The sequence below is a fragment of the Takifugu rubripes genome, chromosome 18, assembly GCF_901000725.2.
Source record: "Takifugu rubripes chromosome 18, fTakRub1.2, whole genome shotgun sequence".
Taxonomy (NCBI): Eukaryota; Metazoa; Chordata; class Actinopteri; order Tetraodontiformes; family Tetraodontidae; genus Takifugu; species Takifugu rubripes.
Genome location: NC_042302.1, coordinates 9,997,133 through 10,020,545, shown reverse-complemented (window position 1 = coordinate 10,020,545; position 23,413 = coordinate 9,997,133). Strand labels below are relative to the sequence as shown.

The 23,413-nt window shown below is 54.0% G+C and overlaps 2 protein-coding genes across 7 annotated transcripts; one reads left to right on the top strand and one right to left on the bottom strand.

Annotated features, from left to right (window-relative positions):
- The first annotated feature begins 12 nt into the window (after positions 1 to 12).
- On the top strand, positions 13 to 3,410 carry gcc1 (GRIP and coiled-coil domain containing 1). Of its 2 annotated transcripts, none has more exons than XM_011620341.2 (4): positions 13 to 224; positions 641 to 1,059; positions 1,140 to 1,802; positions 1,902 to 3,410. In XM_011620341.2, the coding sequence occupies exons 2-4, from the start codon at positions 685 to 687 to the stop codon at positions 3,159 to 3,161; spliced, it is 2,298 nt and encodes a 765-aa protein (XP_011618643.2). In that variant the 5' UTR covers positions 13 to 224; positions 641 to 684; the 3' UTR covers positions 3,162 to 3,410. The 2 variants fall into 2 exon arrangements, with proteins under 2 accessions (XP_011618643.2, XP_011618644.2); XM_011620342.2 differs by having other exon boundaries at positions 13 to 228.
- Positions 3,411 to 3,459: 49 nt separating this feature from the next.
- On the bottom strand, positions 3,460 to 12,239 carry dennd6b (DENN/MADD domain containing 6B). Of its 5 annotated transcripts, XM_029825518.1 has the most exons (20): positions 11,883 to 12,238; positions 11,015 to 11,053; positions 10,904 to 10,946; positions 10,022 to 10,131; positions 9,846 to 9,926; positions 6,953 to 7,058; positions 6,793 to 6,872; positions 6,652 to 6,714; positions 6,521 to 6,576; positions 6,304 to 6,426; positions 6,039 to 6,134; positions 5,852 to 5,946; positions 5,716 to 5,781; positions 5,586 to 5,650; positions 5,424 to 5,513; positions 4,731 to 4,784; positions 4,543 to 4,652; positions 4,354 to 4,456; positions 4,197 to 4,271; positions 3,460 to 4,126 (listed from the first exon to the last, which is right to left on the bottom strand). In XM_029825518.1, exons 1-20 carry the CDS (start codon positions 12,015 to 12,017, stop codon positions 4,004 to 4,006), a joined length of 1,713 nt encoding a protein of 570 aa, XP_029681378.1. In that variant the 5' UTR covers positions 12,018 to 12,238; the 3' UTR covers positions 3,460 to 4,003. The 5 variants fall into 5 exon arrangements, with proteins under 5 accessions (XP_029681378.1, XP_029681381.1, XP_029681379.1 ...); XM_029825521.1 differs by lacking the exons at positions 9,846 to 9,926; positions 10,022 to 10,131 and having other exon boundaries at positions 10,904 to 10,915; positions 11,883 to 12,239; XM_029825519.1 differs by lacking the exons at positions 10,022 to 10,131; positions 10,904 to 10,946 and having other exon boundaries at positions 11,883 to 12,239.
- Between the last annotated feature and the right edge of the window lie 11,174 nt (positions 12,240 to 23,413).

The window sequence follows — 23,413 nt, the reverse complement described above, 5'->3', positions numbered from 1 at the left end:
TTCGAATATTATTTGGATATTTGTTCCTGAATTTGTAGCCATCGCGAGACTCGCGCCTCCCACTGTCGGACTTCCGCTTTGGTCCAACATGGCGGCCGGAGCGTCCGGACTCTCCACCCGGGCTTTATTTTGAGTTCCACCGTTCTGGGTCGAATCATCAAGACAAGGACCGTTTCTGTTCCATCCCAGTAAACGATCGCTCCTGCTGGGCGGCCGCTGCTCCGGTAGGTGAGGACCGAGTCAGTCTGACCGGACTTGGGAACGAATGAAAAATACGAAATACTAAAAATCCTCCATTTTTCGTGTTCGAGCTATTGTTGATGAACGATGTGAGCACTTTCACCGATCAAACTCGTGTTATCCAGGCGATTCTCTGCACAATCAGGTCCGGGTCAACCTGGTTCAGGTCCAGCTCGACAAAGTTCTGATATCATCTTCTCAGCCGCGCAATAATAATAATAATAATAATATATAGGTTATTCAACCTATATATGTACAGAAGTACAACCAAACACACACACACACACACACTGACTGTAACTTGATCACTTCCAAAAAAATTTTTTTTTAAAAAGGAACTGGTTCTTCAATCTGTGACAGTTTAGGCATCTCTTTTTGTTTATGTCATGTTGATTTTCAGAAACCACATGAAGCTGTTGTGATGGATCCAATCTGATCACCAGCATGGAGAAGTTTGGGGTGAGTTTTGGGGGAGGGCCCAGCAGGAAAGAATTGTTGGATACCATCGAGTCCCAGAAAAAGCAACTGGTCCAGTACCAGACCCGTTTCAAGGATGTGGTGCGAGCCTATAAAAGTCTTCTGAAGGAAAAGGAGGCTCTGGAGGCCAGTCTAAAGGCCCTCACTGCGTCCCAGGACACTGAGCTTCATGTGCACAGTCATCTGCCCCAACAAACCTCAGAAGTCCTTGAGGATGGGTGTTCGCTCCACAGTGAAGACAGTGTGGACACCGCAGCGTCCGTGGAGTCGCCCAGTGAGAGCACCAGAGGGGACCAGAGTGAGGAGGACCAGGCAGATCCAGGAGGCCGGTCCAGCTCCGTGGTACGTCTGATCATTTGCCAACTAAAACGTCCTCTTGATCAAGGCTGAATCACCTAACCATTGATATCATCTTTCTGCAGATTGTGAGGTCTGAACTTGATGGTGCCTCGGAGATCAGAGGTATGGGGGCGGAGCAACCGCCACAGGCCACACTGTGTCCCACGGCCGAGGTGGACCGCCGCCTTGCGCAGATGAAAAGCCAACTGAGCACGCTGACGAACGCTCTGGCCACAGTCACGCAGGAGAAGTCACGCATGGAGGCCAGTTTCCAGGCTGACAAGCGCCAGTTGAAGCAGGAAATGGAAGAGCTGCACGCCCACCTGGCGACCATGAAGACAGAGCAGGAGGCGGAGCTTCATGGCCTGCAGCAGCAGCTGGCCGAGTGCCGCGCCCGCATCATCACGCAGCAGCACGAGAGGGAGCAGGAGCAGGGCGATCATGTCCATCAGCTCCGAGAACTACAGAAGATTCTGCAGCAGGAGCGGGACACGCGTCAGGACATGGAGCTCCGCCTACAGGACACCAACGCCACGCTCCTCCTGACGTCACAGGCTGCAGATCGGGGGGTGGAGTTTGAGGCTCATTTGAACAAACTCAGAGAAGAGAGAGATGACCTGAGGATGAGGCTGCAATCGGCTGAGGAGGACCAGAAGAAACTGGATCCCAGGGTAGAACAACTCCAGCAAGAGCTGTCAGAGCTGAAGACACATTTGCAGCAGCAGATCCACATGGAGACCAGGAAGGTAAACCAGGCGGAGATGAGAACAAGGCCTCAGTTCTGGGGGGACAGTCCAAGACCGTGTCTGTAGGGTTGTGCTAATGCTGTCCTGTCTGATTTCCAGGCGCGTGAAGCTGAGGAACGAGCTTGTGAACGTGCACAAGCGGCAGAACTTCGTGTGGCAGATCTCGAGCAAAGGGTTTCCGAACTGTCGGGGGTTCTGGGTTCTTCTGAAAAGACCCGGCAGCGAGACCAGCAGGTGGCCCAGAGGCTCCGAGAGCGGATCCTGCAGCTGGACACGGAGAACAAAACCCTGGCCATCGCTGCGTCCAGCAGGACCAGTGTTGACCTCAACATGGACGAGTCTCAGCTGGACGCCAGCGTGTTGAAGGAGAAGCTGCAGAAGCTGAAGAAGCTCTTGGTTCTGGCCGCTCAGAGGAGCCCCGACCCCGACCTCAAGACCGTCGCTGAGGTGGAGATGAACGAGGACCAGTGCTCGGTGCTGCAGTACCAGCAGGAGCTGCGGCAGGTGAAGGAGGAGTTTGAGCGCTACAAGCAGCGAGCACAGTTGGTTCTGAAGGGCAAGAATGCAAAAGATGGCTGCCAGACCCGGGAGCTGGAGGAGGTCCGGGACCAGCTGGCTGAGCTCAAGGAGAAGTACATCAACATGCGGATCCAGAGCGACGAGGCCGAGGTCCAGCAGCGCCACCAGCTGGAGGAGCAGCAGCAGCAGGCGGTGGCGCTGCAGCTGTCCCACAAACAGGAAGTGGAGCGGCTGGAGACGCTGCATCGGGACAACCTGATGGTGCTGGAGGCCGAGCTCCACAAACAGAGAGAAAGGACCATGGCGCTGCTGGACGAGAAGGACCAGGAGCTGGAGAGGCTCCGGGCCGCAGTGCTCATCGGCCCAAAAGATGCGGACAAGATGGCCGACGAACGGCTGGACTCCCCGGAGAGCGAGAGCGAGAGCGACGCCATCAGCCAGGCGCTGAGGCCGGTGGCGCCCAACGAGCCCACGCTGCTGCTCTACGCCGAGCACTTTGCCAGAAAGGAGGTGGAGCTGGGCGGGCTGCGGCGGCAGAAGCACCGGCTGGAGGACGACCTTCACCAGCTGCAGGCCAAGCTGGTCGCCAACGGCGAGCGCCACGACGAGGAGGCCGCCCACCTGCGAGCGCAGCTGGCCAAGCTCATCAGGGACCAGAACAGAGAGGGCGCCAACATGGAGTACCTGAAGAACATCATCTACAAGTTCCTGACGCTGCCGGAGCCCAGCGGGCGGCAGCAGACGCTCGGCGCCATCCTGACCATCCTGCACTTCAGCCCTCAGGAGCGGCACAGCGTGATGAAGCTGCAGGCGGCCAGCTGGTGGTCCGCCAACAGGTAGAACCACAGAAGAAGAGTCACGGCCACCGCGCTGCCCCGGGGACCTGATGCCGTCGCCGTGGCAACACAGCTCCGGAAAAGGGCTGCTGTTTTGGATGGTGACATTCCTGACTAATTATTTATTCTATTAAAATGTTACTTTGTGAGCCAAGTTTGACCTGCTCATCACCATCGTTATTTTAACTGTATTACTGAAATCTATTGATTGTTCTCATGAACTCTAATAAATATAGTTTTCGGTATAACGTCAGCTTTGATCCTCGCCACGTTTCCCAGACAGAAGCAGCGGAAAAAAACAGTTTTCCAGTGGAACCACGGGTCACATTTATTAAAGTTCTACAGCAGGGTCGACTCTTCCTTCACTTCCTGTTTTCAGCTAACCTTTGACCCCAGGACCAGCAACAACTGAGACACGGGGAATATGGCGGGAACACAGAGGGAATATGGAGGGAACACGGGGAATATGGCGGGAACACAGAGGGAATATGGAGGGAACACGGGGAATATGGAGGGAACACAGGGAATATAGAGGGGAGACGGGGAATATGGAGGGAACACGGGGAATATGGAGGGAATATAGAGGGGAGACGGGGAATATGGAGGGAACACGGGGAATATGGAGGGAATATAGAGGGGAGACGGGGAATATGGAGGGAATATAGAGGGGAGACGGGGAATATGGAGGGAACACGGGGAATATGGAGGGAATATAGAGGGGAGACGGGGAATATGGAGGGAACACGGGGAATATGGAGGGAACACAGGGAATATGGAGGGAACGGAATATGGAGGGAACACGGGGAATATGGAGGGAACGAGGAATATGGAGGGAACACGGGGTACTCAGTGAGAACTTATTTCGTGCTGCAGGTCTTCAGGAAGTGACCTCATGACAGTATGAATAAAATCCTCCAGTTTGTCCACAACGTCGTCCTTCAGCAGCAGCTGCTGGCGACGAGCTTTATTCTGAAAAACACACTTCCTGTTCATATTCCGTCAGATGGGATGAGGCTGGAACGAGATGTGAAAGACTCACCACTTTCTCTCTGATCTTCAGGACCAGGTCCACGATCTCCACCTCCGACTTGTCTCTGGTCCAGCCCAGCAGGTCCTGCAGGCAGCACAGGTCAAGGATCCTGTCTAGGCTGATTCAAAGTGAATCCAGCAGCAGGAAACTCGTCCTGGTCACTCACGGCATCACAGACCACCTCCAGGTGAAGACTCTCCAGTTTCTGACTCATCTCTTTGTGTCGATGTCGATACCATCCGTCGAAGTTTGGAGACTTGAAGAACTTCCTGTGGTTGGAAAGGTGGGATTGAGCAGATGCCTTGAGCGTTCCCACCTGAAGCTCCTCCCCCCCCCCCCAGGACTGGAGTCTCACCTGTAGAGGCCCATCCAATCACCTCTGAGCAGCGAGGTGAGCTGCGGCCCGCCATGGTCCAAAGTGGACATGAACTCGTCCTCGCTGAAGGGTCGGATCAGAGGCGGCGCCTGAACACACCCACATATCAACCTTCTGACTCCAGCAGCAGCTCATCACATGATTCCATGGTTACTCCGCCCACTAACCTTCCACGGGGTGACGGATCTCTGCAGAGGCATCAGGCTCCCCATGTAGCGCTCCTGAGAGACCACAGCGGGATGAGAGTGTGTGTGTGTGTGAGAGTGTGTGTGAGAGAGTGTGTGTGTGTGTGTGTGTGAGCTCCTGAGAGACCACAGCGGGATGAGAGTGTGTGTGTGTGTGTGTGAGAGTGTGTGTGTGTGTGTGCGTGAGCTCCTGAGAGACCACAGCGGGATGAGAGTGTGTGTGTGTGTGAGAGTGTGTGTGTGTGTGTGCGTGAGCTCCTGAGAGACCACAGCGGGATGAGAGTGTGTGTGTGTGTGTGTGTGTGTGTGTGTGTGAGCTCCTGAGAGACCACAGCAGGGATGAGTGTGTGTGTGTGTGTGTGTGTGTGTGTGAGAGTGTGTGTGAGTGACCACAGCGGGGATGAGAGTGTGTGTGTGTGTGTGTGTGAGCTCCTGAGAGACCACAGCAGGGATGAGTGTGTGTGTGTGTGTGTGTGTGTGTGTGTGTGAGAGTGTGTGTGAGAGTGTGTGTGAGTGACCACAGCAGGGATGAGTGTGTGTGTGTGTGTGTGTGTGTGAGAGTGTGTGTGAGTGACCACAGCGGGGATGAGAGTGTGTGTGTGTGTGTGTGTGTGTGTGTGTGTGTGTGTGTGTGTGTGTGAGCCCCTGACAGCAGAGCGTCATGCGCCACCTTACCAGGGGGATGATGAAGCTCTGCGTGAGCTCCAGCAGGTGTCTCCTCAGGATGGCACTCTGGACCTCCGAGGGTCTCCTCCTCTGGATGCCCTGGAGACAAACACGTCGTGCACGTGTCTTGCAGGCAGATTCGATGTTTGGCAACAGAACGACCGATTTCACCTTCAGCAGACGCCTGATCAGGATCTTGTCCTTGTGGAGGAACGTCTTGTGTGCCGTGTAGATCCCTGCAGACAGGATGTGACGCTTACACAAGAACGCGGCCGAGGAACGGAGTCATGTGACACGGCACCTGGTTTGGTGTCCATCATCTTCAGTTTGGACAGCTTCTTCACTTTTAACTGTTTCGGTAAATCACCTGAAGGAGAAGGTGTGACATCAGCCCCTCCAGATCAGAACCACAGAAGAAGAGAGCTGCTCTTTCCTACCCGCCAGCTTCGTTTCTCCCAGCCGGACGATGTGAGGCCAATTCTGGAAGGTCTTAATGAAGAAAGGGTTGGTGATGCCCAGAACCACATTAGGCCTGTGGACAGGTGAACCCAGACAGGTGGCTGACTCAGGTGAGTCCCGCTGTGTGTGTGTGTGTGTGTGTGTGTGTGTGTGTGTGTGTCTCACGGGGCCTGTGTCCTGGTTGTGTACTCCCTGAACTCGCTGTCATGGATGGTGAAATAGGGACGAAAGTCAGAGCAGAACTTCAGAGGACTGATGGAGCTTTGAGAGGAGAACATGGTTGCTAGTTTAAAGACCTGGTGGATCTGAGATCGGTGCATCATGTATGTAGCGTACCAACGTAGCCCGTACAGCTAACCTACAGAAACACAGCTAACGCGCTAACATCACAGTCTGATTCACGGTGAGCTCTGATTGGCTGTTCAGGTACCTGACAAGAGCCAGCACCACCTCTGAGGAAACAGTGGGAGACGGCGCCATGATGACCAGTGGTTCCCCAAGCAACACGAGCTCCCACAGAACCTGAACATGGACCAGGACTGACTGGAAACACCTGCACAGGTCAAAGGTCACATTAAAGTGTCACCTAACATCGCCCCACTTGAGAGAAGCCACAAACCCAACGGAAGCAAGAGGACGGGACAGACTTGAAGAGGTCCGGTTGGTGAATGGTGGGCAGCAGAGTGGGAGCTGGCAGGAAGTCCTGAAGAGACAACATCAAAGGTCGGGGTCACATGCTAATAACATCTGGGGGTTGTGTTGCCCACCTGCTGCTGACCTCCAGTGCTTTCTGTCTCACAGGACTTCCTCCTGGTTTGTCCGTTTTTGAAGGAATACGGATCTGAAAAAACAAACGAGTCCAACTTCTCATTCTCAGGAACGTGGACAGGGAGACGTCCACCGGCCAGGCCGCGCTCACCTGGAGGACCACGCCCATCACTGGCAGGTTGAGGGTCAGGCCAGGAACAGGTGGAGGCCACTGGTCAATCTCATTACACACTGTGAAGACAAGAGAGCTCAGTGATGTCATACGGGACACCGCTGACGGGTCCATGTGAGGACAAAGACGGTGTCTTCACCAGTTTCCAGGCAGGGCTCCAGTTTCTCAAAGAACTCAGGTGCGATGATCTGCAGCAGCGAGTGGAACAGGTGGACGTAAGGTAACCTGGACACCAGCACCAACGACTGAAACAGAGAGACACGTGTCCTCATGTGTCGCAGGTGTGAACGGGTGAGGACAGGTGAGGACAGGAGTAGACAGGGGGGACAGGAGTAGACAGGGGGGACGGGAGTAGACAGGGGAGGACAGGTGAGGACAGGAGTAGAAAGGGTGGACAGGAGTAGACAGGGGGGGCAGGAGTAGAGAGGGGAGGACGGGGGAGGACAGGAGTAGACAGGTGAGGACAGGAGTAGACAGGGGGGACGGGAGTAGACAGGGGAGGACGGGGGAGGACAGGAGTAGACAGGGGGGACAGGAGTAGACAGGTGAGGACAGGAGTAGACAGGGGGGGGCAGGAGTAGAGAGGGGAGGACGGGGGAGGACAGGAGTAGACAGGTGAGGACAGGAGTAGACAGGGGGGACAGGAGTAGACAGGGGAGGACGGGGGAGGACAGGAGTAGACAGGGGGGACAGGAGTAGACAGGGGGGAAAGGAGTAGAGAGGGGAGGACGGGGGAGGACAGGAGTAGACAGGTGAGGACAGGAGTAGACAGGGGGGGCAGGAGTAGAGAGGGGAGGACGGGGGAGGACAGGAGTAGACAGGGGGGACAGGAGTAGACAGGTGAGGACAGGAGTAGACAGGGGAGGACAGGTGAGGACAGGAGTAGACAGGGGGGGCAGGAGTAGAGAGGGGAGGACGGGGGAGGACAGGAGTAGACAGGTGAGGACAGGAGTAGACAGGGGGGGCAGGAGTAGAGAGGGGAGGACGGGGGAGGACAGGAGTAGACAGGGGAGGACAGGAGTAGACAGGTGAGGACAGGAGTAGACAGGGGGGGCAGGAGTAGAGAGGGGAGGACGGGGGAGGACAGGAGTAGACAGGGGGGACAGGAGTAGACAGGTGAGGACAGGAGTAGACAGGGGAGGACAGGTGAGGACAGGAGTAGACAGGGGGGACAGGAGTAGACAGGGGGGACGGGAGTAGACAGGGGAGGACGGGGGAGGACAGGAGTAGACAGGTGAGGACAGGAGTAGACAGGGGGGACAGGAGTAGACAGGGGGGACGGGAGTAGAGAGGGGAGGACAGGTGAGGACAGGAGTAGACAGGGGGGACAGGAGTAGACAGGGGGGACGGGAGTAGACAGGGGAGGACAGGTGAGGACAGGAGTAGAAAGGGTGGACAGGAGTAGACAGGGGGGGCAGGAGTAGAGAGGGGAGGACGGGGGAGGACAGGAGTAGACAGGTGAGGACAGGAGTAGACAGGGGGGGCAGGAGTAGAGAGGGGAGGACGGGGGGAGGACAGGAGTAGACAGGTGAGGACAGGAGTAGACAGGGGAGGACAGGTGAGGACAGGAGTAGAAAGGGTGGACAGGAGTAGACAAGGGGGGGCAGGAGTAGAGAGGGGAGGACGGGGGAGGACAGGAGTAGACAGGTGAGGACAGGAGTAGACAGGGGGGGCAGGAGTAGAGAGGGGAGGACGGGGGAGGACAGGAGTAGACAGGGGAGGACAGGAGTAGACAGGTGAGGACAGGAGTAGACAGGGGGGGGCAGGAGTAGAGAGGGGAGGACGGGGAGGGACAGGAGTAGACAGGGGGGACAGGAGTAGACAGGTGAGGACAGGAGTAGACAGGGGAGGACAGGTGAGGACAGGAGTAGACAGGGGGGACAGGAGTAGACAGGGGGGACGGGAGTAGACAGGGGAGGACGGGGGAGGACAGGAGTAGACAGGTGAGGACAGGAGTAGACAGGGGGGACAGGAGTAGACAGGGGGGACGGGAGTAGAGAGGGGAGGACAGGTGAGGACAGGAGTAGACAGGGGGGACAGGAGTAGACAGGGGGGACGGGAGTAGACAGGGGAGGACAGGTGAGGACAGGAGTAGAAAGGGTGGACAGGAGTAGACAGGGGGGGCAGGAGTAGAGAGGGGAGGACGGGGGAGGACAGGAGTAGACAGGTGAGGACAGGAGTAGACAGGGGGGGGCAGGAGTAGAGAGGGGAGGACGGGGGAGGACAGGAGTAGACAGGTGAGGACAGGAGTAGACAGGGGAGGACAGGTGAGGACAGGAGTAGAAAGGGTGGACAGGAGTAGACAGGGGGGGCAGGAGTAGAGAGGGGAGGACGGGGGAGGACAGGAGTAGACAGGTGAGGACAGGAGTAGACAGGGGGGGACAGGAGTAGACAGGGGAGGACGGGGGAGGACAGGAGTAGACAGGTGAGGACAGGAGTAGACAGGGGGGACAGGAGTAGACAGGGGGGGACGGGAGTAGACAGGGGAGGACGGGGGAGGACAGGAGTAGACAGGTGAGGACAGGAGTAGACAGGGGGGACGGGAGTAGACAGGGGGGACAGGAGTAGACAGGTGAGGACAGGAGTAGACAGGGGGGACAGGAGTAGACAGGGGGGACGGGAGTAGACAGGGGAGGACGGGGGAGGACAGGAGTAGACGGGTGAGGACAGGAGTAGACAGGGGGGACGGGAGTAGACAGGGGGGACGGGAGTAGACAGGGGAGGACGGGGGAGGACAGGAGTAGACAGGTGAGGACAGGAGTAGACAGGGGGGACAGGAGTAGACGGGGGGACAGGAGTAGACAGGGGAGGACGGGGGAGGACAAGAGTAGACAGGGGGGGACAGGAGTAGACAGGGGGGACAGGAGTAGACAGGTGAGGACAGGAGTAGACAGGGGGGACAGGAGTAGACAGGGGGGACGGGAGTAGACAGGGGAGGACGGGGGAGGACAGGAGTAGACAGGTGAGGACAGGAGTAGACAGGGGAGGACAGGTGAGGACAGGAGTAGAAAGGGGGGACGGGAGTGACTGACTTTCTGGAAGTATCCTCTCTTCACAGAGACGTCCTTCACTTGTCGAAAGTAGACGTAACCAAAGAAATGGGACACCTCCCTCTGTGGAGACAAAATGTGACATCAAGAGAGAGGACAGTGGGTGATGATGTCATCAGTGGTCCTGTGTTCACCACGTCCATCAGCAGGTCCCTGACCTGCAGCGAGACGGGGGCGTCTCTGTTGTAGACGTCCTCCGTCAGCTGTAGAGCTCTGCGACCGACCGACTGACGAAACCTGAAGCTGAACTGAGTGTCCCCGAGGCATCCTGGGACATGGGGAGGACACGGGAGGGGACATGGGAGGGGACACGGGAGGGGACACGGGAGAGGACATGGGAGGGGACATGGGGAGGACACGGGAGGGGACACGGGAGAGGACACGGGAGGGGACATGGGAGGGGACATGGGGAGGACATGGGAGGGGACATGGGGAGGACATGGGAGGGGACACGGGAGAGGACACGGGAGGGGACATGGGAGGGGACATGGGGAGGACACGGGAGGGGACACGGGAGGGGACATGGGGAGGACATGGGAGGGGACATGGGGAGGACATGGGAGGGGACACGGGAGGGGACACGGGAGGGGACAGGGGAGGACACGGGAGGGGACACGGGAGGGGACATGGGAGGGGACATGGGGAGGACATGGGAGGGGACACGGGAGAGGACACGGGAGGGGACACGGGAGGGGACATGGGGAGGACACGGGAGGGGACACGGGAGGGGACATGGGAGGGGACATGGGGAGGACATGGGAGGGGACATGGGGAGGACATGGGAGGGGACACGGGAGGGGACACGGGAGGGGACACGGGAGAGGACACGGGAGGGGACATGGGAGGGGACATGGGGAGGACACGGGAGGGGACATGGGGAGGACATGGGAGGGGACACGGGAGGGGACACGGGAGAGGACACGGGAGGGGACACGGGAGGGGACACGGGAGAGGACACGGGAGAGGACATGAGCGGTTAGGGTGCAGCCTGGCGTCCCCGTCCTGCTGCAGCCGGCAGGGAGAAGCTGCGCTGAGCTCACCTGAGTACGAGTCTGGGAAGGACAGGTAACAGACGCTGCTCTTCTGCCAAAACCAGCCCACAGACACACAATCAACACAGGCCAAAACAGCAGCAACGTGCGGCTCGTTACCTCCTTCTCCGTCAGCTTCACGTCCTCAGGGAGCAGCAGCTGGAAGACAACCAGGACCCGTTAGTCCACACAAATGTCCCGACACCAGGACCCGTTAGTCCACACAAATGTCCCGACACCAGGACCCGTTAGTCCACACAAATGTCCCGACACCAGGACCCGTTAGTCCACACAAATGTCCCGACCCACCAGGACCCGTTAGTCCACACAAATGTCCCGACACCAGGACCCGTTAGTCCACACAAATGTCCCGACCCACCAGGACCCGTTAGTCCACACAAATGTCCCGACACCAGGACCCGTTAGTCCACACAAATGTCCCGACCCACCAGGACCCGTTAGTCCACACAAATGTCCCGACACCAGGACCCGTTAGTCCACACAAATGTCCCGACACCAGGACCCGTTAGTCCACACAAATGTCCCGACCCACCAGGACCCGTTAGTCCACACAAATGTCCCGACCCACCAGGACCCGTTAGTCCACACAAATGTCCCGACACCAGGACCCGTTAGTCCACACAAATGTCCCGACCCACCAGGACCCGGTTCGTCCACACAAATGTCCCGACCCACCAGGACCCGGTTCGTCCACACAGTGCTCACACATGGACAGAACCTTTCTTTGTGCCTGGGTCTCTAACCCAAACCCCTGAAACCCACGCGCTGCTTCAGCTTTCTGAAATATATTCAGAAAAACATGAATTCGCGGTTCCCTGTCAACAAACGCGGCGATCAATACCCTGCAGATCGATGTAGCTATAACTGGATGTACGCCGTAACTATGGCAACCACAAACACTTTAGATAATTCGCCGGCATATTTTAAATGATAAGCTAACTATGCTAAGCTAACCGTCGTTCGCTACCTCTATGGCTTGTCCGAGCTCGAGGTCGAAGGTAACGACGCACACGCACTCCAGCCAGGAGGAGAAGCGGGCCCACCGGCACCGGCTGTCCGCTTCCTCACGAAGGAAAGAACCGGAACCGTCAGACGGGTTCATGACAGAAAACCCAGTCCTCCGTCAGGTCGTCCTGTCATCCTGTGTCCTTCCATTCCGAAGGATGGGAAACAACCATGGGACCGAACAGAGATGGGGGGGCAAAGAAGGGGGTTAGCGCCCCCTGGCGGTTAGACAGCAAAGGAACTCCGGCTGATCTGCTCAAATATTTCTCCGCCTGCAGATCCAGTCTGGGCCACCGGTTCCGGCGCTACAATCACACATTCTGTTGCTGCTTGAAATGAAAGAAAGAACAGTTCAAAATAAAATGCTGTCATTGGCGGAGCTTTACGCTGAAAGGGCTGTGACGGACGTGCCAGAGAGGCGTTTCCGTTACTTGGCCGGTGTGCCGCTCACTTGTCGCGTGCCAGCGGAGCGAGCAGGATGGCTGACCCGTGCTCTTTCTCCTCGTTCAACAGGTGTGTCACCAAACACCTTAACCTGACGCTGACCGTGGAGTGAGTTTCTAATGTCCCACCGTGTCCGCGGTCCGTGAAGTGGACATGGGGAACGCGACAGATCGATGTGTTTTGATCCGTGAGGTTGGGACACGTGACACACTTTAGATCTAGAAGATCCATGAAGATCAACCCTTCGAGCCAACATTTTCATTTGATCCCCGAGTCATCGGGGCTTTAAGTTCTTCTTGTGATCTGGAGGAAACCCTAACCCTAAAAAATAATGTCACAACAATTCTTAGGGATTTGAAAATGTGTTGTTTTTAAAAATCTTACTTTAAACTGATTTTTAAAGCGCTCGAAACAGACAAAATCAGAAAGCAGTTTAAATTTGGAACCTCTGCAAATGATGAAACGACTTTGACTTTTAATCTGCAAAACCAGAAGGTTGTGTGCAAACGTCGTCCGCAGGGGGCGCTATTGTCCACGTAACCCTACCCCTACCCCTGACCCTGACCCTAACCCTGACCCTGACCCTAACCCTGACCCTAACCCTAACCCCTGACCCTGACCCTACCCCTGACCCTGACCCTAACCCTGACCCTTGTCCACCTACCCCTAACCCTGACCCTGACCCTAACCCTGACCCTGACCCTAACCCTGACCCTGACCCTAACCCTGACCCTAACCCTAACCCCTGACCCTACCCCTGACCCTGACCCTACCCCTAACCCTGACCCTGACCCTTGTCCATGTAACCCTAACCCTGACCCTAACCCTGACCCTTGTCCATGTAACCCTAACCCTGACCCTAACCCTAACCCCTGACCCTGACCCTGACCCTACCCCTGACCCTGACCCTGACCCTAACCCTGACCCTAAGAGATTCACACCTTTGTTAACCCGCTGCTTCCGATCACAGAAATATACATTTATTAGTTGGCAGGGGAGCGAGGAAAAAGCAACCGTGCTAGTTAGCTCTAGCAATTTAGCTTCTTCTTTGGTGGTCTGAAAGTGGTTCCAGTTGTTCTTGTTGTGTCAGTGCTTTGGGATCTTATTGTGAATCGTGACAAATGTGAAACGAACCTGAGGGAATAGTTTTAACCCTTAGCCTGTTAGCCCTGTTAGCCCTGTTAGCCCTGTTAGCCCTGTTAGCCGACAGATGATGGAGATGTTTGGACACTGTTGACATTAAAAAAGTAACTCAAAAGTAACATTTCTGTTTTGTCAACTTGAATGATTTGATTGGCTCTGATCAATTGCAGTTTAATTTGAAGGAGAAGACTAACGTGGTTGCTGGACCCTTAAACCTTTAATCTGGTGAATCTGGTCCCCGTCTGTCGTCATGACGCCCACCCAGAGATGGTCATCTTTACCTCCTTCACCCCCCCGGAGCTCAGAAGCAGCTTCAGACTGATCACATGTAAATGTCCAATTATTTTCTCTTAATAACGAGTGTTTAAAACATGCTAACCTCACTCCCACAGCTCGGAGTTAAATCAACGATCCAATTTCCTGGTAATTCAGAATCTGAGAATAAAGTCAGAATTGAATCATCTTTTGACTCAGTCTTTCATATTTGACATTTGGTTTCAGCTGAAGATGAAAAATTTCCCTCTGAAATAAAAATTGAAGCTCAGGATGAAAATTGGAAATCAACCCAAAATTAAAGAATGAAAGAACGATTGAAGAGTGAAGTCATTAATAACAGATAAAGTGAAATATGAAATCATTCCAGAGGAATTCCCAACACATTCATTGATGGAGAAGGACGGAACGATGAGATTAGCCCCCCATCAACCCCTCATCAGCCCCTCATCTGCCCCCCATCAGCCCCTCATTAGCCCCCCATTAGCCCCTCATCAACCCCTTATCTGCCCCTCATCAGCCCTTTATCTGCCCCCCATCAGCCCCTCATCAACCCCTTATCTGCCCCTCATCAGCCCTTTATCTGCCCCCCATCAGCCCCTCATCAACCCCTTATCTGCCCCCCATCAGCCCCTCATCAACCCCTTATCTGCCCCTCATCAGCCCTTTATCTGCCCCCCATCAGCCCCTCATCAGCCCCTCATCAACCCCTTATCTGCCCCTCATCAGCCCCTCATCCGTCCCTTATCTGCCCCTCATCAACCCCTTATCTGCCCCTCATCAGCCCCTCATCCGTCCCTTATCTGCCCCTCATTAGAACCTTATCTGCCCCTCATCCGTCCCTTATCTGCCCCTCATTAGAACCTTATCTGCCCCTCTTTAGCCCCTTATCTGCCCCTCATTAGCCTCTCATTAGCCCCTCATCAGCCCTTTATCTGCCCCCCATTAGCCCCTTACCGGCCCCTCATCAGCATTAGGTTATGGTTAGGGTTAGGGTTAGGGTTAGGGTTAGGTGAGGTTAGGTTAGGTTAGGTTAGGGTTAGGTGAGGTTAGGTTAGGGTTAGGGTTAGGGTTAGGTTAGGGTTAGGGTTAGGTTAGGGTTAGGGTTAGGTGAGGTTAGGTTAGGGTTAGGGTTAGGTTAGGGTTAGGTTAGGTTAGGTTAGGGTTAGGTTAGGGTTAGGGTTAGGTTAGGGTTAGGGTTAGGTGAGGTTAGGTTAGGGTTAGGTTAGGGTTAGGTTAGGTTAGGGTTAGGGTTAGGGTTAGGTGAGGTTAGGTTAGGGTTAGAGTTAGGTGAGGTTAGGGTTAGGGTTAGGGTTAGGTTAGGGTTAGGTTAGGTTAGGGTTAGGGTTAGGTGAGGTTAGGTTAGGGTTAGGGTTAGGTGAGGTTAGGTTAGGGTTAGGGTCCGTTCTAACCCGGAGGCTCAAGTGTGGTGAACAAACGTGTTATTTTCACGCTGGTCAGACCAGGGTGTGTTTGGCTCATCCTCCGTTACCATGACGACAGCATAAATCCTCTTTCATGTTTACATTTTCATCCAGAGGTCTTTCATCACCCAGTTGCTTTTCCACACGTCCCCACACACGTCGTTTGTGCCTCATTAGCTGACCTTTGACCCTAACCCTCTGCTGAGGTCTAAAAATAAACGTGTGGAGCAGAACTTTGTTTTTGGTCCAGTGAACAGAACTGGCCAGAACCAGGTGAGGGACCGGCGGAACATGATGAACCATGTCATCAGGACACACGAATACACACTAACCCTAACCCTAACCCTAACCTAACCTAACCTAACCTAATCTAACCTAACCCTAACCCTAATCTAACCCTAACCCTAACCTACCCTAACCCTAACCTACCCTAACCCTAATCTAACCCTAACCTAACCTAACTCTAACCCTAACCTACCCTAACCTAACCTAACCTAACCCTAACCTACCCTAACCCTAATCTAACCTAACCCTAACCCTAACCTAACCCTAACCCTAACCCTAACCTAACCCTAACCCTAACCCTAACCTAACCTAACCTAACTCTAACCCTAACCCTAACCTACCCCTAACCCTAACCCTAACCCTAACCCTAACCTAACCTAACCTAACTCTAACCCTAACCCTAACCTACCCCTAACCCTAACCTACCCCTAACCCTAACCCTAACCCTAACCCTAACCTAACCCTAACCCTAACCCTAACCCTAACCCTAACCCTAATCTAACCTAACCCTAACCTAACCCTAACCCTAACCCTAACCTAACCCTAACCCTAACCCTAACCCTAACCCTAACCCTAACCTAACCTAACTCTAACCCTAACCCTAACCTACCCTAACCCACTAACTATACTCACAGCTGCTACACACCTCTGGCTGATCCATCTCAGTCCTTGAAGGCCAGGGAATGGGCCGTCTGTCCTGACCACAACTGCAAACCACAAAGTGATCTGGTCCTGCTGTGCCAAGGAGGAGGCCTGCAGGGACCAGGTCCTAAACCAGGGTGGCACAAAGTCACATCAGACAAACTGAAAACCAAACCTGAAATGATGAGAAGACAGAGGCACATCTGCAGCTCCAGGAGACAAACGCCCGACCTGTTGAGAGCTACGGATCAGATCAGATCAAATCAGATCAGATTAAATCAGATCAGATTAAATCAGATCAGATTAAATCAGATCAGGTCAGATTTCCTTTATTTGTCCCACAACAGGGAAATTAACAACAGCAGCAAACACACAGACATCCAGGAATGCAGGATAGAAAAGAACAAGAAGTAAAAATAATCAAGATATGACACAAAAAATAAATAAGAATAGAAAATGTATAAATATATATAATAAACGGCTAATTAGCCTGTTTGTTTACCTGTAGATGGGACAGATCAGAAATATCCGATATTCAGGTTGTGCAACAACGATTTTCACCAACTCAGAAATGATCTTGATGTGTCTCAGACTGATTTCTGCGCTGGACTCTGGCTAGGCTAGGCTAGACTAGGCTAGGCTAGGCTAGGCTAGGCTAGGGTTATCATCACACCAGGACGCAGACTCACAGCACCCCGGAGACCTCGTCCCCTCGTCTCCTCGTCTCCCCCTCGTCTCCTCGACCCCTCGTCCCCTCGTCTCCTCGGCCCCTAGTCTCCTCGTCTCCTCGACCCCTCGTCTCCTCGACCCCTCGTCTCCTCGTCCCCTCGTCTCCTCGTCCCCTCGTCTCCTCGGCCCCTAGTCTCCTCGTCTCCTCGTCCCCTCGTCTCCTCGACCCCTCGTCTCCTCGTCCCCTCGTCTCCTCGTCCCCTCGTCCCCTCGTCTCCAGGACACGAGCTGCTGGAACGGGGGACCTTTGGGGTTATCATCACATCAAAGAGTTAGCATCCACAGCTAAAACACTGTCATGTGACCCAGTGTTGAGCTTTGTTGGGCTGTTGTTCCCACCTGAGGCTCCACATGTGGCTCGTCTCTGTTTCTGATTACTGTAATTGGTTCTGGGGCCCAGCGGAGTGGAGCGGAACCCTCAGGGAAGCCATTACCCCGTCCACCACGATGTGGGGCCAGCAGCGCCAACGTTGTTCAAGGGAGATGAAGTCACGGCGGGTGGCGCCGTGAAACACCGAGGTACCAAAATCAAAGAGGACGCCACTCAGAGAGGATCTGAAACAGGAAGCAGCTCCAGCAGCCAATCGCAACACCAGCCCTCACGGGCTAAATCAGAACCACATGCAGGAACTGGGCAGAGACACATTTTCCACTTCTTATTTCCTGCCCACTGGGAATACAAGTAGTTTGGAGTTTGGCAGCCAATCGGCACGTAGGAAGAGTCACATCTACCAGCCAATCAGGTGAGGGTGAGTGTGTCAGCAGGAGGTCCTTCAGATGCCATCCAGGAGGGGGGCAGTCGAAACCCGCGGTACCATGAGCCAGAACACAGAACAGCAGCTCCAGAATACTGAAGCTACAGGCGCTGGTCATGCTAGCGGCTGCCTCCAGTCAGGCGGAACCATGGAAACATCGTCTGGTGGGTCTTCCTGCCATGACCCAACTCCTCACGCCTCATTGCCTCACCTGAACACAGGAAGCTGCTCTAACGGAGCTAAAGTTAGACACCACATGACCCCTGGGCCGACCCGGTGACCCCTGGGCCGACCCGGTGACCTCAATGCTCCACAGACTCCAGAAGGGGTTTTGGTTCCACCCGGTCTGCACATGACGACAACACATGCAATGAATGCGGATCTGAGAAAGAGTCACAATTCTGTCGATGAAAGTTCTCAGAGAACATTCATCTGGACTTCCTTCATGTTCTCAGAGATGTTTCACCTTCTTCATTTAGAACAGTTGAAGTTTCACAAGTCTGATGAGAATTTGAGTTTTGAAGAAACCTTTGACCTCAGTTTCTTTCATTTATTACAGGATTGGGATGCAGCAGAAGAACAGGAGAAGAACAGCAGAAGAACAGGAGAAGAACAGCAGAAGAACAGGAGAAGAACAGCAGAAGAACAGCAGAAGAACAGGAGAAGAACAGCAGAAGAACAGCAGAAGAACAGCAGAAGAACAGCAGAAGAACAGGAGAAGAACAGCAGAAGAACAGGAGAAGAACAGCAGAAGAACAGCAGAAGAACAGGAGAAGAACAGCAGAAGAACAGCAGAAGAACAGGAGAAGAACAGCAGAAGAACAGCAGAAGAACAGGAGAAGAACAGCAGAAGAACAGGAGAAGAACAGCAGAAGAACAGCAGAAGAACAGCAGAAGAACAGCAGAAGAACAGGAGAAGAACAGCAGAAGAACAGGAGAAGAACAGCAGAAGAACAGCAGAAGAACAGGAGAAGAACAGCAGAAGAACAGGAGAAGAACAGCAGAAGAACAGCAGAAGAACAGGAGAAGAACAGCAGAAGAACAGGAGAAGAACAGCAGAAGAACAGGAGAAGAACAGCAGAAGAACAGGAGAAGAACAGCAGAAGAACAGCAGAAGAACAGGAGAAGAACAGCAGAAGAACAGCGAGACATGGAATACAGCAGAAGAACAGGTAGAAGAACAGCAAGAAACAGGAGAAGAACAGCAGAAGAACCCAGCACAGCTAGAAGAACAGCAGAAGAAACAGAGAGACAGAGAAACAGGAAGAGAACAGGGAGAAGAACAGGGGACGTCCAGAAGCTGTGAGGACGTCCAGAAGCCGTGAGGACGTCCAGAAGCTGTGAGGACGTCCAGAAGCCGTGGGGACGTCCAGAAGCCGCGAGGACGTCCAGAAGCCGCGGGGACGTCCAGAAGCCGCGGGGACGTCCAGAAGCCGCGGGGACGTCCAGAAGCCGCGGGGACGTCCAGAAGCCGTGGGGACGTCCAGAAGCTTCCATGATGGGATGTAAACTGAACCAGACAGGAGAAGATGAAGAAGATCAAACGTAAATGTTCCGTTTTAGGGAATAAATCACTCGGCTGAGTGATTTATTCCGTGTCCACCCTGCGGCGGCTCGGATCGTCCACCGAGGACCAATCAAGGAAACGAGTCAGGATTAATTCTTCTAATTAACTTATGTAAGAACGTGTGCGACCGAATGGGTTTGATTTTACAGCTCAAAAGACAAATGCAAGCAGGACAAAGTGTCTTCCAGACACTCACAGAGAGACAGACAGGGAGACACTCACAGAGAGACAGACAGGGACAGAGAGACACTCACAGAGAGAGAGACAGAGAGACACTCACAGAGACAGACAGGGACAGAGAGACAGACAGGGACAGAGAGACACTCACAGAGAGAGAGACAGGGACAGAGAGAGAGACAGGGACAGAGAGACAGACAGGGACAGAGACAGACAGGGACAGAGACAGACAGGGACAGAGAGACACTCACAGAGAGAGAGACAGGGACAGAGACAGACAGGGACAGAGACAGACAGGGACAGAGAGACAGACAGGGACAGAGACAGACAGGGACAGAGAGACACTCACAGAGAGAGAGACAGGGACAGAGACAGACAGGGACAGAGACAGACAGGGACAGAGAGACAGACAGGGACAGAGAGACAGACAGGGACAGAGACAGACAGGGACAGAGAGACACTCACAGAGAGAGAGACAGGGACAGAGACAGACAGGGACAGAGACAGACAGGGACAGAGAGACAGACAGGGACAGAGAGACAGACAGGGACAGAGACAGACAGGGACAGAGAGACACTCACAGAGAGAGAGACAGGGACAGAGACAGACAGGGACAGAGACAGACAGGGACAGAGAGACAGACAGGGACAGAGACAGACAGGGACAGAGAGACAGACAGGGACAGAGAGACACTCACAGAGAGCCAGACAGAGAGACACTCACAGAGACAGACAGGGGCAGAGAGAGAGACAGGGACAGAGAGACAGACAGGGACAGAGAGACACTCACAGAGAGAGTCAGGGACAGAGAGACAGACAGGGACAGAGAGACACTCACAGAGAGAGAGACAGGGACAGAGACAGACAGGGACAGAGAGACACTCACAGAGAGAGAGACAGGGACAGAGACAGACAGGGACAGAGACAGACAGGGACAGAGAGACAGACAGGGACAGAGACAGACAGGGACAGAGAGACACTCACAGAGAGAGACAGGGACAGAGACAGACAGGGACAGAGACAGACAGGGACAGAGAGGGACAGAGACAGACAGGGACAGAGACAGACAGGGACAGAGAGACAGACAGGGACAGAGACAGACAGGGACAGAGACAGACAGGGACAGAGAGACAGACAGGGACAGAGAGACAGACAGGGACAGAGAGACACTCACAGAGAGAGAGACAGGGACAGAGACAGACAGGGACAGAGACAGACAGGGACAGAGAGACAGACAGGGACAGAGAGACACTCACAGAGAGACAGACAGGGGCAGAGACAGACAGGGACAGAGACAGACAGGGACAGAGACAGACAGGGACAGAGAGACAGACAGGGGCAGAGAGACACTCACAGAGAGAGAGACAGGGACAGAGACAGACAGAGAGAGACAGGGACAGAGACAGACAGGGACAGAGACAGACAGGGACAGAGAGACACTCACAGAGAGACAGACAGGGGCAGAGACAGATTTCCTCCTCCCTGAACTTTCCGAACGTCTCTCCATATACTCGTCAGCTCGTTGCAGCGGCGGCTGATTAGCAGGAGGAGACGCGCTGAGACGAAGGAAGCTTTAATGTCTCGTCCCCCCAGAGCAGCGGACGCTTCCTGTGGATCAGAGGTTCAGACGCTCGGGAGCTAACGCGGCCCGAGGCCGTCTTCTATTAGCGATGAGGATGATGAAGATGAGCTCTGAAAAGGGCTAGCATGATTCACCAACACACGCTGACTCCCAGCGGCTCATTAGGGCCTCGCTAACACGCCAGGAAGCCTTTCAACAGTTTAACCAAAACAGTCCAAATATTCTCAAATAATCAGGGAAGGACACACCTGTGCCAAAGCTCATGCTAACAGTTAGCAGGAGGTTCCTACATTAGCTTGATTGCTAATAGCCGCGAGGAACAAGCTGAGGCAGCAGCCGTCTCCAACACCTCCTCCAAAGCTCTCAGGGCTGCATGAACACGTGCACGGACGCTTCCGTTTCTGAGATTAATGTTGATGTTGACACTTTATCTCCAATCTGATTCTCCAGATTTGGTTTGGATCAAGACCGGCAGTTTGGTTCTGCAGAGAAATGCGATCTCCTTCTTCCTTGGGTTGCATCTTCTCTCCGTGTTTGTTCTGGGAGGCCCAGGCTGCAGGGTTCCGTGCACCTGTGGACACTGAGGTCTGTTATTGGTCTTAAGACCCGTGGGACCCAGAGCTGGTCCCACCCAGCTGCTGTTCTGCTCAGATGTCAGCGCTGCATACCAGGGGCAGAACAAAGAGCGCAGGGTTTAGCTCAAATCCCCGGACGTGTTGACCAAAGCTGCTGCTGCTACTGTGGGAACGTTATTGTGAGAACCTTTAGATCCCCGTTAGAAAGCAGACGAGGACTGATTCCTCTTGTTCCTGATGGGACCTGAGGAGAGATGGAGCTCTACTCCCCAAGGACCCTGATAAACCTGTGACCTTTGTCTTCTGGTGGCATCATCTGAGTTGAGACAATTCCCACGTTTAGTGAGTCTGGAGACGGTTTCTGAGCTGCACTGGTCACAAAACTGATCCAGTTGGTCCCTGAAAGCAGCGCAGACAAACACAAGCTAACAGCTAATTAGCCACTGACCAGATCCACACACAATGTGTGTGTGTCCGTGCATCTGTGTGTGTGAGTGTGTGTGTGTGTGAGTGCGTGTGTGTGTGTGTGTGAGTGCGTGCGTGTGTGTGCGTGTGTGTGTGTGAGTGTGTCTGTGTGTGTGAGTGTGTGTGTGTGTGAGTGCGTGTGTGTGTGTGCGCGTGAGTGTGTCTGTGTGTGAGTGCGTGTGTGTGTGTGAGAGTGTGTGTGTGTGTGTGAGTGCGTGTGTCTGTGTGTGTGAGTGTGTGTGTGTGTGTGTCTGTGTGTGTGTGTGTGAGTGCGTGTGTGCGTGTGTGTGCGTGTGTGTGAGTGTGTCTGTGTGTGTGAGTGTGTGTGTGTGTGAGTGCGTGTGTGTGTGTGCGCGTGAGTGTGTCTGTGTGTGAGTGCGTGTGTGTGTGTGAGAGTGTGTGTGTGTGTGTGAGTGCGTGTGTCTGTGTGTGTGAGTGTGTGTGTGTGTGTGTCTGTGTGTGTGTGTGTGAGTGCGTGTGTGCGTGTGTGTGCGTGTGTGTGAGTGTGTGTGTGTGTGTGTATGTGTGTGAGTGCGTGTGTGTGTGTGTGAGTGCGTGTGTCTGTGTGTGTGTGTGTGTATGTGTGTGAGTGCGTGTGTGTGTGTGTGCGTGTGAGTGTGTGTGTCTGTGTGTGTGTGTGAGTGCGTGTGTTAAAACTCGACAGGTTTACAAGGTTCACCTTCCTGCTTTGATGAACTGTTCTGTTTTCCTACTTGTGATGGCGGAAGTGTCCTTGGTGACATCATCAGTGTGTTGGCGTGCAGGTGTGCTGTGTGTGCGCAGGTGACGCAGTCGCTAACAGTCTGTATGTTTTTGTAAAGGGCATGGACGCTCTGAGCTGATCTGTGATCCTGATGGAGCATCCTGGGAACCAATCAGCAGCGCTAACATGGCAGAGCCGCTAATGTGAACCAGACCTGAGACAAGGCTTCAGAGCACCGTCAGCACATCCGGACCCTGAACAGGCTCCAGGTTTTCAGCTGTGATCGGACCCTTCGGCCTTCTGGCCTGTTCTCATGTCCAGCTGCATACAGCTGAGACCAGGGAACCCCTGTGTTCACATGCTAACCAAGCTAACTGATAACGCAGAAGAGAGCAACCAGGTGATGGAGCTGCTCTCCTGGGAGCAGCTCCATGAGGTCCCAACAGTGAGACTGAAACACAGCTGAAATCACATGATTGTGATCACCGTCCCTGTTATTACCTATCTATTACCCAGCACATCTGTTATTATCTATCTATTACCCAGCACATCTGTTATTATCTATCTATTACCCAGCACATCTGTTATTATCTATCTATTACCCAGCACATCTGTTATTATCTATTACATACACATCTGTTATTATCTATCTATTACCCAGCACATCTGTTATTACCTATCTATTACCCAGCACATCTGTTATTATCTATCTATTACCCAGCACATCTGT